We start from the raw sequence: 15,000 nt of genomic DNA, 5'->3' as shown, positions 1-15,000 counted from the left end.
TTAGGGATTCAAGCAGCATGTTATTAGGGGTCCAAGCACCACATTATTAGGGGTCCAAGCAGCATGTTATTAGGGGTCCAAGCACCACATTTTTAGGGGTCCAGTCAACCCATTATTAGGGGTCCAAGCACTAAAATGTGAGGGGTCCAAGCACCCCATTGTTAAGGGTCCAAGCATTACAATATAAATGGTTGAAGCACTAAAATGTGAAGGATCTGAGCATCACATAACTTCTGTAAATTCTTACAGGTCTATGTATTAAGTTTTGGGGTTAAAGCATGAAATATTTAAGTTCATCACAACACCATATTGTTGATTATTTTCCTAAAACTGTATGTGATTTTAGTCTGTATTTACTTGATGTTTTTTTAAACTGGTTCTCAGTGTTGTTAGCTATGAGCAGAAGCTAGCGTTTACTCATTAGTCAGTCGCGTTAGATCAAATTTGTCAAATTGGAAACTAGTTATTTCCAAAACCATTAGAACACTCGGCTCACAGTACATTACTGATAAAAGACGACGGTTTCGCTTCTTTGGTTAGACACATAACAAAACGAAAGACTTAACGATGACAGCAGCACTCAGAAATACGTACAATTTCCAAATCCCATATTAATAAAACACAAATACAACACAATATGACTATTTTTTTTGTCAGTATCCAAAAATCAGCTCCTACTGTGTGACAAATCCTTATAATCCCCTTTAATCTGACTGAGCAGGACTTTAAATCCGCTCGCTATCAAAGAGCCGTGATCAAACAACGTGTCAGATATTCATTAAACACACAGTCGGCCATTAGCACAGAGCCAGAGAGCGTCACAGAGGCACGGTTCGAAGGAGGTCTGTAGTCTGTAACAGTCTTGAGCTGGATGTATGCGCAGTACGGGAAGTACAGCGACGTGAAAATACCCATTGACGTTAATGCTAGCGTGTCACAGACCTGTTTTCACAAAACACTCAAATGGATTTACAGGAACCTGCGGCGAAACTTTGTATGTTTCCTTTATGTTACTTTTAAAAACCAAACATGGTGTAATGGTCTTACAGGAGAGTCACAGGATGACCAGCTCATGACTGCTCTTCTCCAATGAATAACATTTCAAATTTTTAATAAAACGTTTTATACGTCCACTTGATCTTCTTGAACACATGGACAGACTGAAGTGCATATTTTGCTTCTATAGAAGGAGTCTCCATGATCAGGGCTGGAGTCTGAGGTAAAAATGTAACATCTGGACTTTCACGTTAACAAAACCAGCTGCAAATTTCATTCGAACTTCTAGAGAAAGAGCAGACACACACACACTGATGAGTACATTTTAAATATAACTATAAACGAATAAAACTATATGCTATACATTAAGATAATTGAAATCGATTTGCTGTGAAATAAAACACTTTACCGGAAAACGTTCAAAAAGAAGGACTGACCTTAAAAAAAGCTCCGCCCCCGAACCCCACCCAACGACCCCCCACCCCAATCCACCGGGCTTCATTTGCATACCGTGACATTACTGGTTGTTATATTTTATGATGCAATAACACCGATTCAATTGTAACTCAGGTTTTTCGAAAGAATTTTCTCTCTCTCGCCGTGACAACTTCCGCACTTTGATCAGCCTGCTGACTAAAATGAATTCTCACAAAAGGATTTAATCCCGAAAACAAGTTTTTTAGGTTGACATTAAAAGGCAGTGCGAGGCTTTGAAGAGGAAAAAACACACACACATTCGCACACACACATTCCCACACACCAGCGTACCTCCTGTCACACTCTGCTGTCAAATAGAAGGCTCCGAAAAGCAAATATTAGAGGAGGCTTTGGTAATAGCAGGAGAGAAGTAATGGGTGTTATTACTAATTCACATCACATATGGAACTGCATGAGGCAGAGTCATGCATGAGTTCCTCAGAGGACGATCATTATCCGGCGCTCGTAATGCATATTTAACACCTACATCTAGACACGCACAGAGCACATTCCTCTCTCCGTAGGTTCCCCTGGCTGAGATTTACGACCGATCCGCGGTGTTCACGTGCAAAATCCGTGTTCGGTCCTTCATCATCACTTCTCATCACCCATCATCACGTATCTTCACTCATCTGAGATCGAGACCAAATTTGATGCCTTTTGTATGTAACATTTTATTAAATCCCACCTTATAAGAGCGAAAAGAAAAACAAATCCAATATTCCTGCAGGTGCGATTCGAGGGGTCTCTGCTTTAATGAGGAACAAAATGGAGAAATAATAAGAGAAATAATTATTCGAATCTCCAACTTGAAAGTACTCGAAAATGACACATATTTATAAATCTATATCAAATGAAACACCATTGTTTAACAATAAGAAGAAGACGGCAACACAAAAGCTGAAACAAACACACTGGCCTACTGCAGTATCATTAAACAATAATGTCCTGGATTCTCGAATCTGATTGGTCAAGAGTGTTTAGGTACTTCAGCTAATTTAGTACATCCGTATAGTACACTATGCTACGATAGCTTTTTAGACAAAAACTTTAGTATGTGTTTTAAACATCTGATTACAAAATTTCTCTAAGATGTTCTACAAGATCTTGTGGAGATTTGGGTAAGATTTCATTCAGCCACAGGAGTGTTAGTAAAGTCAGTTACTGATGTGGGTAAGGTGAGGAAGCCTGGGAGGTGCAGTCAGTGTTTACATTCATCCCAAAGGTGTTCAATAGGATTTATAAGATTTATAGCAGGAGATCTTCATGGAGCTGGCTTTGTGCAGCCAGCAGGAGGTTTGGGTCTTGTAGTTCAAGTGAAGGGAAAATTTCATTCACCTGCATCTAAAGACGTTCTATACAACTGTGTGCCTTCAAGTTTGTGGTAACGTTTTGGCGAAGAACCACATATGGCTGGAAAAGTGCCAAAACTTCTGTATATTTTTGTCAGATTCAAGCTTTTACTTGGCGAAATTTTTGTCCGATTTACAGATTATTATCAGATCTACACCAGCTCTTTTAAATCCATTTTATTGTGATCAACACCGTTACTGTTTTTTTATTTTTTTTATTTCATATTTATGATATTCCATACAATTTATACTTCCATTTTGCACATTTAAAATATTGAATAATACTATAAAACAATTAAATAATGAAATATTATTATTAAATAATCTTTAATTATCACTTTATCATTATCTAATATACTTTCTTATATTTTCTCTAATTTTCATATATTTTCTCTAGTTTTATATTTATAGTCTCTTTTATCTAACGCACAATTTTCTGAGCAGTCGCTCAGGTTCACATTTGACTGCAGGTTGCATTCTGTATAAAACTACAGTATGTTTGTGACAAATAAAATCTTGAATCGTGAATCAATCAGATCAACCGGACTTTTGACGCCTTTTTATTCAGATTAGCGATCAATTCGATTATCACAATTATTCGGCTACATGTACTGTAAGCAAAAACTGACCGATATCAGCCCACTGGGGCTACTCCCTATTTGCGACATACATACACACACACACACACACTGCCTGAATGAACACGGCTTGTCTGTGTTTTTCTGGTCACCTTCACTGACTTCAGATTGGAGAACAGGCTCTGATGGAGGGCCCGAGGCACGTGTCAAACCAGCAAATGTAGCCGTCAGAAACAATAACTTCGACTCATACCTGAGCTATGAAACTCGTTTTTTTCTCACCGCCACACGTAGGAGTCTAAATGTACGGAGTCTCCGCTAGGCTGTGATGGATGGGGTGAAAAATTTGACAGACGTATATAAAAAAAAAAAAAAGCAGGGTTTTCAGTAAGGGTTTGACTCCGAGCTCTTGCAGTATCACAGGATGGGTTTCTGCAGTTTCTGTGGAGGTTCTGTGACGTACATTTTGAAGCGAGTTTGAAGGACACGATTAGCGAGTCATAGCTAGAAACACGTCCATATAATAATTAGCTAATCTTTCAGCATTTTTTACTGCAGTATAACAACTTTTCATTAGATCTTTATTTTTAACGTAGACTAGAGGAGCTAACGTTCTACATTCTCTGTTAGCTTTATTTAAAATTTCGCTATTTTTTTAATTGGAAATATGATGTACAAACAAACCAGTTAGCAACTAAGAATCATGCTAACTAGCTAACTACTCGCTAATCTGATAGCTTGCGTCATGCTTCCCTTGACTAGCAGCTAAATGTATTAATAGAAACTTTGTTTTTGTTCTTGGATGTTCTTCGGAAGCTTTAGAACTTAAAAATGGTTGTGAAATTTGTTGATAGAGCTGACTGACCTTGCCGACATAGAGCGGATCATCTCCCGTGTACTCCTCCAGGACGAAGAACTGGTTCCACACCCAGTTCCTCTTGTGTCTGTGGAGAACCATGTCCTCATCCTCGACTCGGATTGGTGCGTCTGGTTCTGGATGCAAAGGAATCGAGTTTAGCGTCATGGCCCGGCAGTTGCCCGCCCACTGGACCAGGACGACCATGCCGAACACCATCAGTCCACACCATCCCCGATGACTCCTCCTGCTCATGGTGTAGGCCGGAGGAGAAAAAACTAATTCAAAGCGTTGAGAAGAAGTCAGTGTGGGGTGACAGTGAGGCACGAGTTATCCAGCAGCTCGGGGTTTGCTCTGGAGTTTGTTCTCTGGGTGGAAAGGCAGTGGAGATGAGGAGCAGGACTGATTGATGAGCCGGACCACAGGTGAAGTGGATGTAGATCACAGCTGAATCAGGAACGCCAATCCTGAGAAGACAGAGAGGAAAAGTGTCTGTGAGGGAATGAGAGAGAAGAGAAAGAAAGAGCCGAAACTAAGGCAGGACGTTAGACCTCGAATGTTAGCATGATGTTTAACGTGTTATGGCAATATGTGTCCTTCGACAGCGTTTGAAACGTGTTAATGAGGACGACACTTTCAATACGGAAGTGACTCGAACTTGCCATGGTCTTCAGATAAATGTCAGCTGCTAAACTGAGCCAAAGCACAGAGCTGTAGGAACTCTGCGTCTTCTGCAGATTGAGCAGAAGAGATGAAATGATAAGAGTCCCAGATTTTGTTATAGTTCCCCTGGAGTGTTCTTACCCTCGGCCCAATAATTACTCAAACGAGAACCCTGTAATTACACTCAGAACAACGGAGAGCATCTGAACAAGGTGGACTTGATGCGCTTTAACATCCGAGTGAAGCCTCTGAATCATATACACTATAAGTATTGGGACACCTGACTTTTCCACCCATGTGCAGTTCTGCCACATCAAGTCGGGGACACATAAATGTATAGGACATCGGTCACCAAACTTTTGGAACACCACCACATTTGGAACGGCCCTCTAAAATTGACCAGAGACATTTTTTGAAAATGTAAATGAAAGAATGTTTTACTCATATAATATCTGTATTTGATCGAAGGTTGGCTTTCAAATAAAATTCCCCTTAATTATTAATGCCATTTAATGAATTGTCAGATTTACCCAACAACCATGTGCATGTAATAAATGGTTTGACTTCAGTAGCAATGAATATGTAAAAAAAAATCATTATCCTAGTAATATTGCTCTTTTATTAGGCGTTATACATCGATCAGCCGTAACATTTAAACTGCCTGCCTGGGTTTATGATATTTGAGTACTGGGTATATAATAAATAAAAGTGATTAGTGCCATTTAAGCAAAATAATAAACACTATTTATGTCACCTGACCGGTTTATAATTTTGAGATTAGACAGACAGATGTTTTTAAATCTGCTTTTAAAAATTACTTTTTCAGAATAGCTTTTACGTGATCTTTTTTTTTTGTGTTGTATTATTGAATTTTTATATACTTATTTTATTCTTATTAGTTTTTTTTTTTTTTAGTTTTATTTCTTCTTCTATGCTTAAAAACGGCTTTGAAGTGTAACTTTCAAAGGCGATATATAAAATTAAAATGGTTATTATTGTAATTATTATTATTATCATTATCATTATTATCATTATTATTGTTATTATTATTAATAATATTATTTATTATGCCCATTTGTCTGCATGTTGCAGATCAAAATAATAAACTAATAGCATTAGGAGGCCTCATAAACACATGTAAAATCATTATAAAATTTCCACAATAATACTACCATGTCATTCTCTGTTCCAGACCGACCCCCATTAAAGAAAGAAAAAACGATGTGGCGCTCACAAAATAAAATTTGGCGACCCCTGGTATCGGAGGTCTTTGGATGCGACGTGAAATTGTTCCTTCATTTAAACTAGAAGACCCGAATCTGTTCCAACATGACAGTGCTTCTGTATAAAAACGCCACATGAAGTTTAGCTCTTCATGGGTTGGAAGATGTGAAAGATCTCCTGCTGTAGAGCTCCAACTCTATAAAACATGAATAAATGTGAACACCGACTTTACCAACACCTGTGTAGCCGAATGAATCTCCACAAAATGTGGTGGAACACCTTCCCAGAAGAATGGAGGTTATTATCACAGTCAACCGGGACTTAAATGTGGAATGGAATCGTATGCTCAGGTGTCCACCAAAGTTGTTCACCAAAGTTTGTCCATATTGGTATAGAGGAATACCAGATTCAGCCAGAGCACAAAATAAACACTAACGTAAGGAATTGTATTAAATCCAGTGCTGGTTTTAAAAGTTTGGATTCAACGTGATTCGGATTCAACGTGATTTCTTCTTCTCACTCGAGCGCAAGATTCAGAAGCGCCAAGATCTTTTTGATATTTCAAAGGAAGCCGCGAGAAGAATGTGAAGTGCTGCGGGTGAACTAACAGACCCACAGACCCACAGAAAGTGGAGCACATTTGTCTTAAGGGCAAAGACAGAAAGAAAAGTGAAAAAGAGAGACAGGGAGAGCGAGCGAGAGAGAGAGAGAGAGAGAGAGAGAGAGAGAGAGAGTGAGCGAGAGATCAATTGCTGACAGCAGTAAAACAAATGTATGCCACTCCGAGTGCCCATATAGAAGGTGTCAGCTAAATGAAAATGCCTAATAGCAGAACAGCGGTACACCATTTCCGTGCAGGACATTCGACGTCCTGGGAGATTTATATTTCCTTTAGCAGCTGATGAGATCAGACAGAAAAAAAAAAAAAAACACCCACCGCAGCACTGCTGTTTCCGCCGCCGAGGCCCAGCTTTTAGCGTTTTTTTTTGCTAATGCAGAAACCCCAGTGAGCTCAGACTGACCAGAGACGTCTGCACACGTCCATTATAAAGCCAGAAGAATTCCACAAGTCTAATTTAAACCTGAACGCTGCACTTTTCACACAATGACGTGTATTTTTGGTGAGACGTAGCTGAACGCTTTGACTCAAATTGACACGTTATTCAGAGGAGTTCTGCTTCACTTTGACCCGAGCTCTGAATAAGCATTGTGAGGAAATTCAAAGGATTTAAGGAAATATAGGAAATAATATTAACGTAGGTAACGAATGTAAAGAAGCATGAAAAAATTTTCATTTTATAATAGAAAATGGTCCTGAAATCTCCGGCGAGGTGATTTCTTATTTAATAGTGAAAATTATATCAAATAAAAATATATATAATATATATAGAATTCAAAGTACAAAATGTGATTTTGAATCTTTTAACTTTTTCAAATGTTCCCCTTATTAATATTATTTTTTAATCTAAAAAATCTAAAGATATAATCCTTATTTATTTACCCTTATTTTCAAATTTTTAATTAAAAAATTAAAAATTATTTGTAGTTTCAAAATTTGTAGATAAACCCCCTTTTTTTTTTTACTAATAAAATAATGAAAACATTTTTAAAAACAAATTTTTAAATAAAATGCCTGCTTGGTTAAATAATATACATATACATATTATATCATATAAAAAATATATAAAATAGAATAAATAAAATTAATGCTATACAATTTTTTATTATATGATTCAATTGAGCGTTTAATTAAATTGGCACAAATTGAATTGATTAAATAAAATGACAATTAAATAGTTGACATTTGTTAGACCTCAGACGAGTAATACAGATATGTATATCTGCAACTTATGGAACCCCATAAACCCACTGGATTTTTTCAGCAGGTTCAGATTTACGTTCGTCACGTAGCTCACACACTTTTCCTGTCTGCTGCTCTGTATTTCCTGTAAGACGAATGAACACACAATAATCCAGGATCTTACAGAGCTACCACGAGCACAACACTACATTTCAAGCGTCTTTGTGCTCAGTGGGACGGAAACAAAGCGGCCGCGACTCGTGACACGGCCTGGCGCTCCATTAGCAATGCAGATGCGCGGTTCAGAAGAATGTAACCTTGGCTGAAACGACAGAATTCCAGTCACATCGCGCATCCGGCCCTCGGGGTTCTCGCCAGAGCTTACACACGCTTCAAACAGCCTTTTAAACTCCCAATCAAAGGGGTTCAAACAGAAATTGGGTCGAATCCGTCCTTGAAGCAGAACCCAGAACGCCTCACGCCTTCAGAATTAATTCTGATGTCATGGAGGATGTCAGGGCCTGGACGGAAATTCGACGCCTCAGGAAAACCGAAGACTTCACACGTCGCTAGAGATCGGAGATCGGAACTTCAATGTTCATACAGAAGCCTCACGTTTCATCCTGTCGACCAGTCGCAGCGATTTACTCCTTATACTGAGAAGAAAACACTTTTTATCCGTTTATAGTTACATTTCATTTATTATCATTCGCAAGTTTTGACGATCGACTGCAGAACAAGAAGATGCAGAAAAGAATCAGCTGGTACTATAAAAATCTGTTCATATAAACCTGAGATCTGTAGCTGTAATACTGTTCCAGCTGTTCTTCTCAAAATATTTATCATCCTATAAACATCATCATCTTCTTCTTCTTTTTTTCCTCCTTCTCATTATTTCCATAATTATCCTCCTTCTTCTCCTTATAATCCTCACATTATCATCATCCATATACTCCACCTCCTCCCCATCCTCCTCATTCTCCTTCTCATCATTCTCACATCATTCTCCTCCACCTCCTCTTCATCATCATCATTTTCCTCCTCCTCCTCCTTATAATCCTCACATCGTCATCATCATCTTTATCATCTTTATCCTTCACCTCCTCTCCATCATCATCATTCTCCTCCACCTCCTCTCCATCATCATCATTCTCCTCCACCTCCTCCATCATCATCATTCTCCACCTCCTCTCCATCATCATCATTCTCCTCCACCTCCTTTCCATCATCATCATTCTCCTCCACCTCCTTTCCATCATCATCATTCTCCTCCACCTCCTTTCCATCATCATCATTCTCTTCCACCTCCTCTCCATCATCATCATTCTCCTCCACCTCCTCTTCATCATCATCATACTCCTTCACCTTCTCTTCATCATCATCATTCTTCTCCACCTCCTTTCCATCATCATCATTCTCTCCCACCTGATCATCATCATCTTTATCCTCCACCTCCTCTCCATTATCATCTTCATACTTATCATTCTCCCTATAATCCTCACATCATCATCATCATCATCATCATGCTTATTCTCCACCTTCTCACATCATCATCATCATCGTGCTCCATCTCCTCCAGCTCCTTATCAACATTGTTCTCTTTATAATCCTCACATCATCACACTTCTCCTATGTATTTATATATATATATATTGTGGACTTGTTTATTTGATTTGCACATTTTTTTCAAGCCACAGACTTATAACCTTTTACTTTTACTTTTTAACAGTGTCTACACGTCTCTTCACTGCTACAGCCTTTATTTTCATTATATTTATTTACACGCTGTACATATATTTACATGTTTATCTGCACCTGTAAATTTGTACAATTGTTACTGTTTGCACTTCTGGTTGATGCTAAACTGCATTTTGCATCTGTTTTTACATCCTCATCCTCCATCCTCATCACCATTATCACCATCCTCTTCCTCCTTATCATCATCATCCTTCTACCCTGCCTTATCTTCAATCTCAACATCATCATCATCATCATCATCAGTTTCTTCCTTTTCATGATAATCCTCATCATCATCTTTCTCCATCTCCTCCTCCCAGTCCTCCTTTTCATCATCACTAAGGCGACCTTTGCTAGGCTAGTCTTTAATAAGCTTAGGTTGAATCCCTCAGCAGGGTAAAATTCTCTTCATGGTTAGCTTTTGCTCGCTAGTTTATAAAACTCACTCGATTATTAGCTTTCCTTCACTTACAGAGTGGTTTTCAGTGTCACTTTCTTCTTAGTTACTCCACACTCACTGCGGTTTAGTTCACTTGTGCTAGGTTAGGCTAGACTAGCTTTCTGTATATTCGATGTTGCTCTCTAGTTAGCATTATCTATTTTACTACTTTGCTATTATCGCGTTTCTAGGTTAGCTTTTATGTGCTAATTCGCTATTACTTCTTTCTTTTCCTCACAGGTTCCTTTTCACATGAGGTAGATTAGCATTTATGCTCACTTGCTAACGCACTGACTAGCAAAACTAGCAAGTGAAACTAGCAGAGGCTAACCTAGAGAGAAAGAGCATTGCTTTCCAAAGCACAACAGCAGCATGTCCGAACTAACTGAGAGTATAAAATAAATCTTTGAGGAAAAGAAAGCTAATCATCTCATTACTAGCGAGAGAAATCCAGCCAGAGTTCCGCTCACCAGATTAGTTTTCTTTTCCCTCACAGATTTGATTTCAATCAGTAGTTTCGCTGTTCCCTTTCTTCTCTTCTTTTTTTCTCATTTGTTGGCTTTTGCTCATTATATTCACTCTCCCTCACCAGTTAGCTTTCCACCTGCTGGGTCTCTCAGACTCTGAGCGAGAGTTCCAGCATCAGCGCCCGGTTTTAATAAAAGCTGTGAGAGGACGAAGGAACGATGTGCATGACGCTTACATAAGGTTATTTTCATTCCCCCCTTGAAAGTTTCATCCACTTTACATGAAAAGAGAAGAAATTCTCTCCTATTGCGTGAACAATAGAGACGGCGGAGAAGTCGCTAATTTTCCACGCTTTGTAGTGAATATTCTGACCACAGGATCGACATTAACCTCATTAATATCATTTCAGTTTCCGGTTTTCCTGGGGATTTTTTTTTCTTAGGCGTTTCGATCGAAGCGCTTTTGAATAGTCTGATGGTTTTTAAGCACAGCTGGATTTTCTGTTCCAGGTGTGTTAGGAGCAGGACGAGGATGAGGACGTACGACGTGGAGACGGACGTCCAGAACGCTTACGTGCGGGACGAGCGTTAAAAGCAAGAACTGCAAAAGAATCGGAAGAACAATCCTCCAGGTATCCTCTGTCCTTTCCTCTTATTTCTTCCCCCCACACACACACACACACACACACACACACACACCTTGTCTTTCTCTCTACCCAGATCAGGAACAGTAAGGCAAAGTAATTCACAAAGTATTCTTCAGAGACTCCGTCGCTCCAAGTCTCTCACTACTCCCTGCTTCTCACATCCATCCATCTCTTTCTTTTTTTTTTCCTTTTTTTCTTTTTCTTTTTCTCTGAATCTGAATTACAGCCATACTGGAAAAGAACACACAGTCTCAGGATATTCAGGATATTTTGCACGCCTCAGAGGGGAAAACGTCTCATCCGAAGCCTCTAATCTCCATTATAAGCCATGCTTTAGCTGGGAATTACAAGCTCTTAGCTTCCTGATTAGATCGCTGTACGTTACACTACATAAACTCCACAAACGTCAGAAAAAAAAGAAACAGCACGGAGGCAGTTCGAGGCGGAAAGAAAAAAGGTCTCTAACCGTGTCTCAATTATTCTCAGAAACACAGAAGATCCATTCAGGGTGAAAGTTCAGAGAACACGGAGTTCTGAACATCTGAAGCGTAAATCCTGCAGGAGATCAGCTTCAGAGTCAGGAAGCAGTCAGGAGTCTAATAATCATCATAATAATATTCATAATCATAATAATCATAAAAAAATTATAATAAATTACGCCTTCCTTATGGCTCTCATAAAATGTATTCAACCTTTCTTTTCATTTTTCATTCTTCTTTCTTATTTTTCATACTGTCTTTCTTTCTTTTCATGCTTGTTTTACTTTATTTCCGTTTTTCTTTCTTTCTTTCTTAAAATTTTTGTTTCTATCTATCTATCTATCTATCTATCTATCTATCTATCTATCTATCTATCTATCTATCTATCTATCTTTCTGTCTGTCTGTCTGTCTGTCTGTCTGTCTGTCTGTCTGTCTGTTGTTTCTTTCTTTCTTTCTTTTAATTTTTGTTTTCTTTCTTTCCATTTTTCTTTCTTTCTTTCTTTCTTTCTTTCTTTCTTTCTTTCTTTCTTTCTTTCTTTCTTTTAATTTTGTATCTATCTATCTATCTATCTATCTATCTATCTATCTATCTATCTATCTATCTATCTATCTATCTATCTTTCTGTCTGTCTGTCTGTCTGTCTGTCTTTCTGTTGTTTCTTTCTTTCTTTCTTTTAATTTTGTAATCCTTTCTTTCTGTTTTTCTTTCTTTCTTTCTTTCTTTCTTCTTTCTTTCTTTCTTTCTTTCTTTCTTTCTTCTAATTTTTGTTTCTATCTATCTATCTATCTATCTATCTATCTATCTATCTATCTATCTATCTATCTATCTATCTATCTATCTATCTATTTGTCTGTCTGTCTGTCTGTCTTTCTGTTTTTCTTTCTTTTAATTGTTCTTTCTTTCTTTCTTTCTTTCTTTCTTCTTTCTTTCTTTCCTTTTATACAACAGAAATTTTGCATCACAGTTTTTATCCACTTTTAGTTACGTGTAATGATGTTAATCACCTTCAGTCTTCACAAAGTAATTAAAACTCTGACTGGTGACATACAGTAACAGCTATAAGACATTTATAAAGGCTATAAACAGTTACAGCATCACCTTTCAACTCTGTTTTTAATTATAATCTCTTAATGTTAACTTAAATGTCAAAAACATGAAGAGGGTCATGTGACTGAGCAACAACAAGCCAACACTTTCTTGAGCAGTGCCCAGTGATGGCAAACGTACACACATCCTTCACTCAGTGGAAGTTTGGGCTCTGACATGTAGTTAGTAGTAAAATAGTGACCATTATTACTAGCTGTTTTAGTATCGCCTGGTAACTGAACCCCACATCATATTAATATATTCATATAAATACATTTCAAATGTTGTTCTCTAATGAATGTATTCAGGCTGAAGATCCACCATATAGAACACAAGCAGAGAGAAGATGATGATGACCAGGTGATCAGGAACATCTCTGTTCTCAGTCATGTTTACATCACTGTCTCCCTCTGTCTCATCCACGTTAATCCCAGACTTCTTCTGCCTGCTCATTGTGAGCTTCAGAAACTAGTCTACGTCTGTGGTGTGTGAGAGGCAGGAAATGATGCACCAGTGGATTGAAAAAGCTAAGCCATGACAGGAAATAGTTTGATGTGTTGAACATGGCACATTGAGACGAAAAAATATTGATAAGTAACGTGTTCAAAAAGTAAATAGTAAAGTAAAGAACTGATACCAGAAAAATCTACTTAATTACAGTAACAAAGCATTTGTATTTTATTATTTCCCACCTCTGGCGCTGGCACACACTCACATAAAATGTTCTATAGAAAAACTCATAATATATAATAAAAATAACAGTTAATTTCTGTTAGTTTTAAGTTAAATAGAGCCAAAAGATTACATTTATTTACATGAGTTTTATTAAATAGTTATAAGCGAGAGAGTTTTAATAACCTCTTCAGGAAAAATGTTTCAATAGATTTTGGAATGTGCTTGTGAAGATTTGTGGAGATTCATTCAACCACAATGGTATTAGTAAAGTCAGCTACTGATATAGGTGAGAAGGTGAGGTCTATAGTAGGAGATCTTCCACTACAAACCATAGAGGGCAGATCTTCATGAAGCTGGCTTTGTGCACATGGGCACTGTCATGCTGAAACAGGTTTAGGTTTCCAAGCTCTAGTGAAGAGAAAATTCAATTCTGCCACATTCAGAGAAGTCCTATAGAATTGTTCATCTAGACGTTTGTGGTGCCACATATGGATGGAAAGGTCAGGTATCTAAAAACATATTCAGTGGAGGATTGTACTATATAATGAAAAGGGAAACCCATCCTCAGTCCATTTATTACAGTTCCATCATTTTTTTATGGTGTGCAGTGATTGGCGCTGTCCATGCAACTTGTGGTGCTGAAGCATTATAGTAGACTATTTATATTAATTATACTCCAAATCCAACCTCAAAGTTTTTGAGTTGCTCTTTATTTTTATATTATATATCCACATACACACACACACACACACACATATATATATATATATATATATATATATATATATATATATATATATATATATATATATATATATATATATATATATTCACAATAGACATTGTCCCAAAGCAGCTTTACAGAATTTAGGAATAAAGGTGAATGATGTGTATTCATCCTTGATGATGAAACTTTGGGCGACTGCAGCAAGTAAAACCCCTTAGATTTTATAAGGAAGAAACCTTGAGAGAAACCAGACTCAAAAGGGGAACTATCCTCATTGGGGTGATATCATGAGCGTCATTATAAATCTTAAAACAATACAAAGCACCAGGGAGTGAGAACTACCATGAGTACCAGGATGTAAGAATGTGAGTAATGTCCTTTCTAAAGTCTTAAAATGTTTATATATATATATACACATATATATATATATATATATATATATATATATATATATATATATATATATATATATATATAGAGAGAGAGAGAGAGAGAGAGAGAGAGAGAGAGAGAGAGAGAGAGAAACATATATAGAGAGAAATGATAAATGGAACTGAAATCCCTGCTGCAATGCTCAGCTCAGTAAATAGTTCCCATTCCTTTCCTTCTTCACGTCATTATAGTTCATTTCATCATCGCTGCCGGTGAAACCTCAATCCCTGTGCAAAACGCTTCTCTCTGTGCGTCACTGCTCCCATGGGATCACTTCCTCTCGTTCTGATCGAGACATTCAGAAGCTTAACGAACACACCTGTGCAGCATCCGAGGCCAAAAATAAAACACGACTCTCAGA

At 37.7% G+C, this 15,000-nt stretch overlaps 1 protein-coding gene across 3 annotated transcripts in view; it reads right to left on the bottom strand.

Moving 5' to 3' along the window:
• The window catches only part of cdh7a (cadherin 7a), a 91,249-nt gene that overhangs the window by 72,657 nt on the left and 3,592 nt on the right, over window positions 1-15,000 (bottom strand). For all 3 annotated transcript variants that reach the window (XM_046876904.1, XM_046876906.1, XM_046876905.1), the window contains exon 2: window positions 4,269-4,726. In XM_046876904.1, the coding sequence (XP_046732860.1) occupies window positions 4,269-4,514 (246 nt within the window). In that variant the 5' untranslated portion in view covers window positions 4,515-4,726. The remainder of the gene's footprint in view (window positions 1-4,268; window positions 4,727-15,000) is intronic.

This window comes from Silurus meridionalis, chromosome 20 (assembly GCF_014805685.1).
Source record: "Silurus meridionalis isolate SWU-2019-XX chromosome 20, ASM1480568v1, whole genome shotgun sequence".
Classification (NCBI taxonomy): Eukaryota; Metazoa; Chordata; class Actinopteri; order Siluriformes; family Siluridae; genus Silurus; species Silurus meridionalis.
Note: the sequence above shows the minus strand (reverse complement) of the source record. Positions and strands in the feature narration are given on the sequence as shown.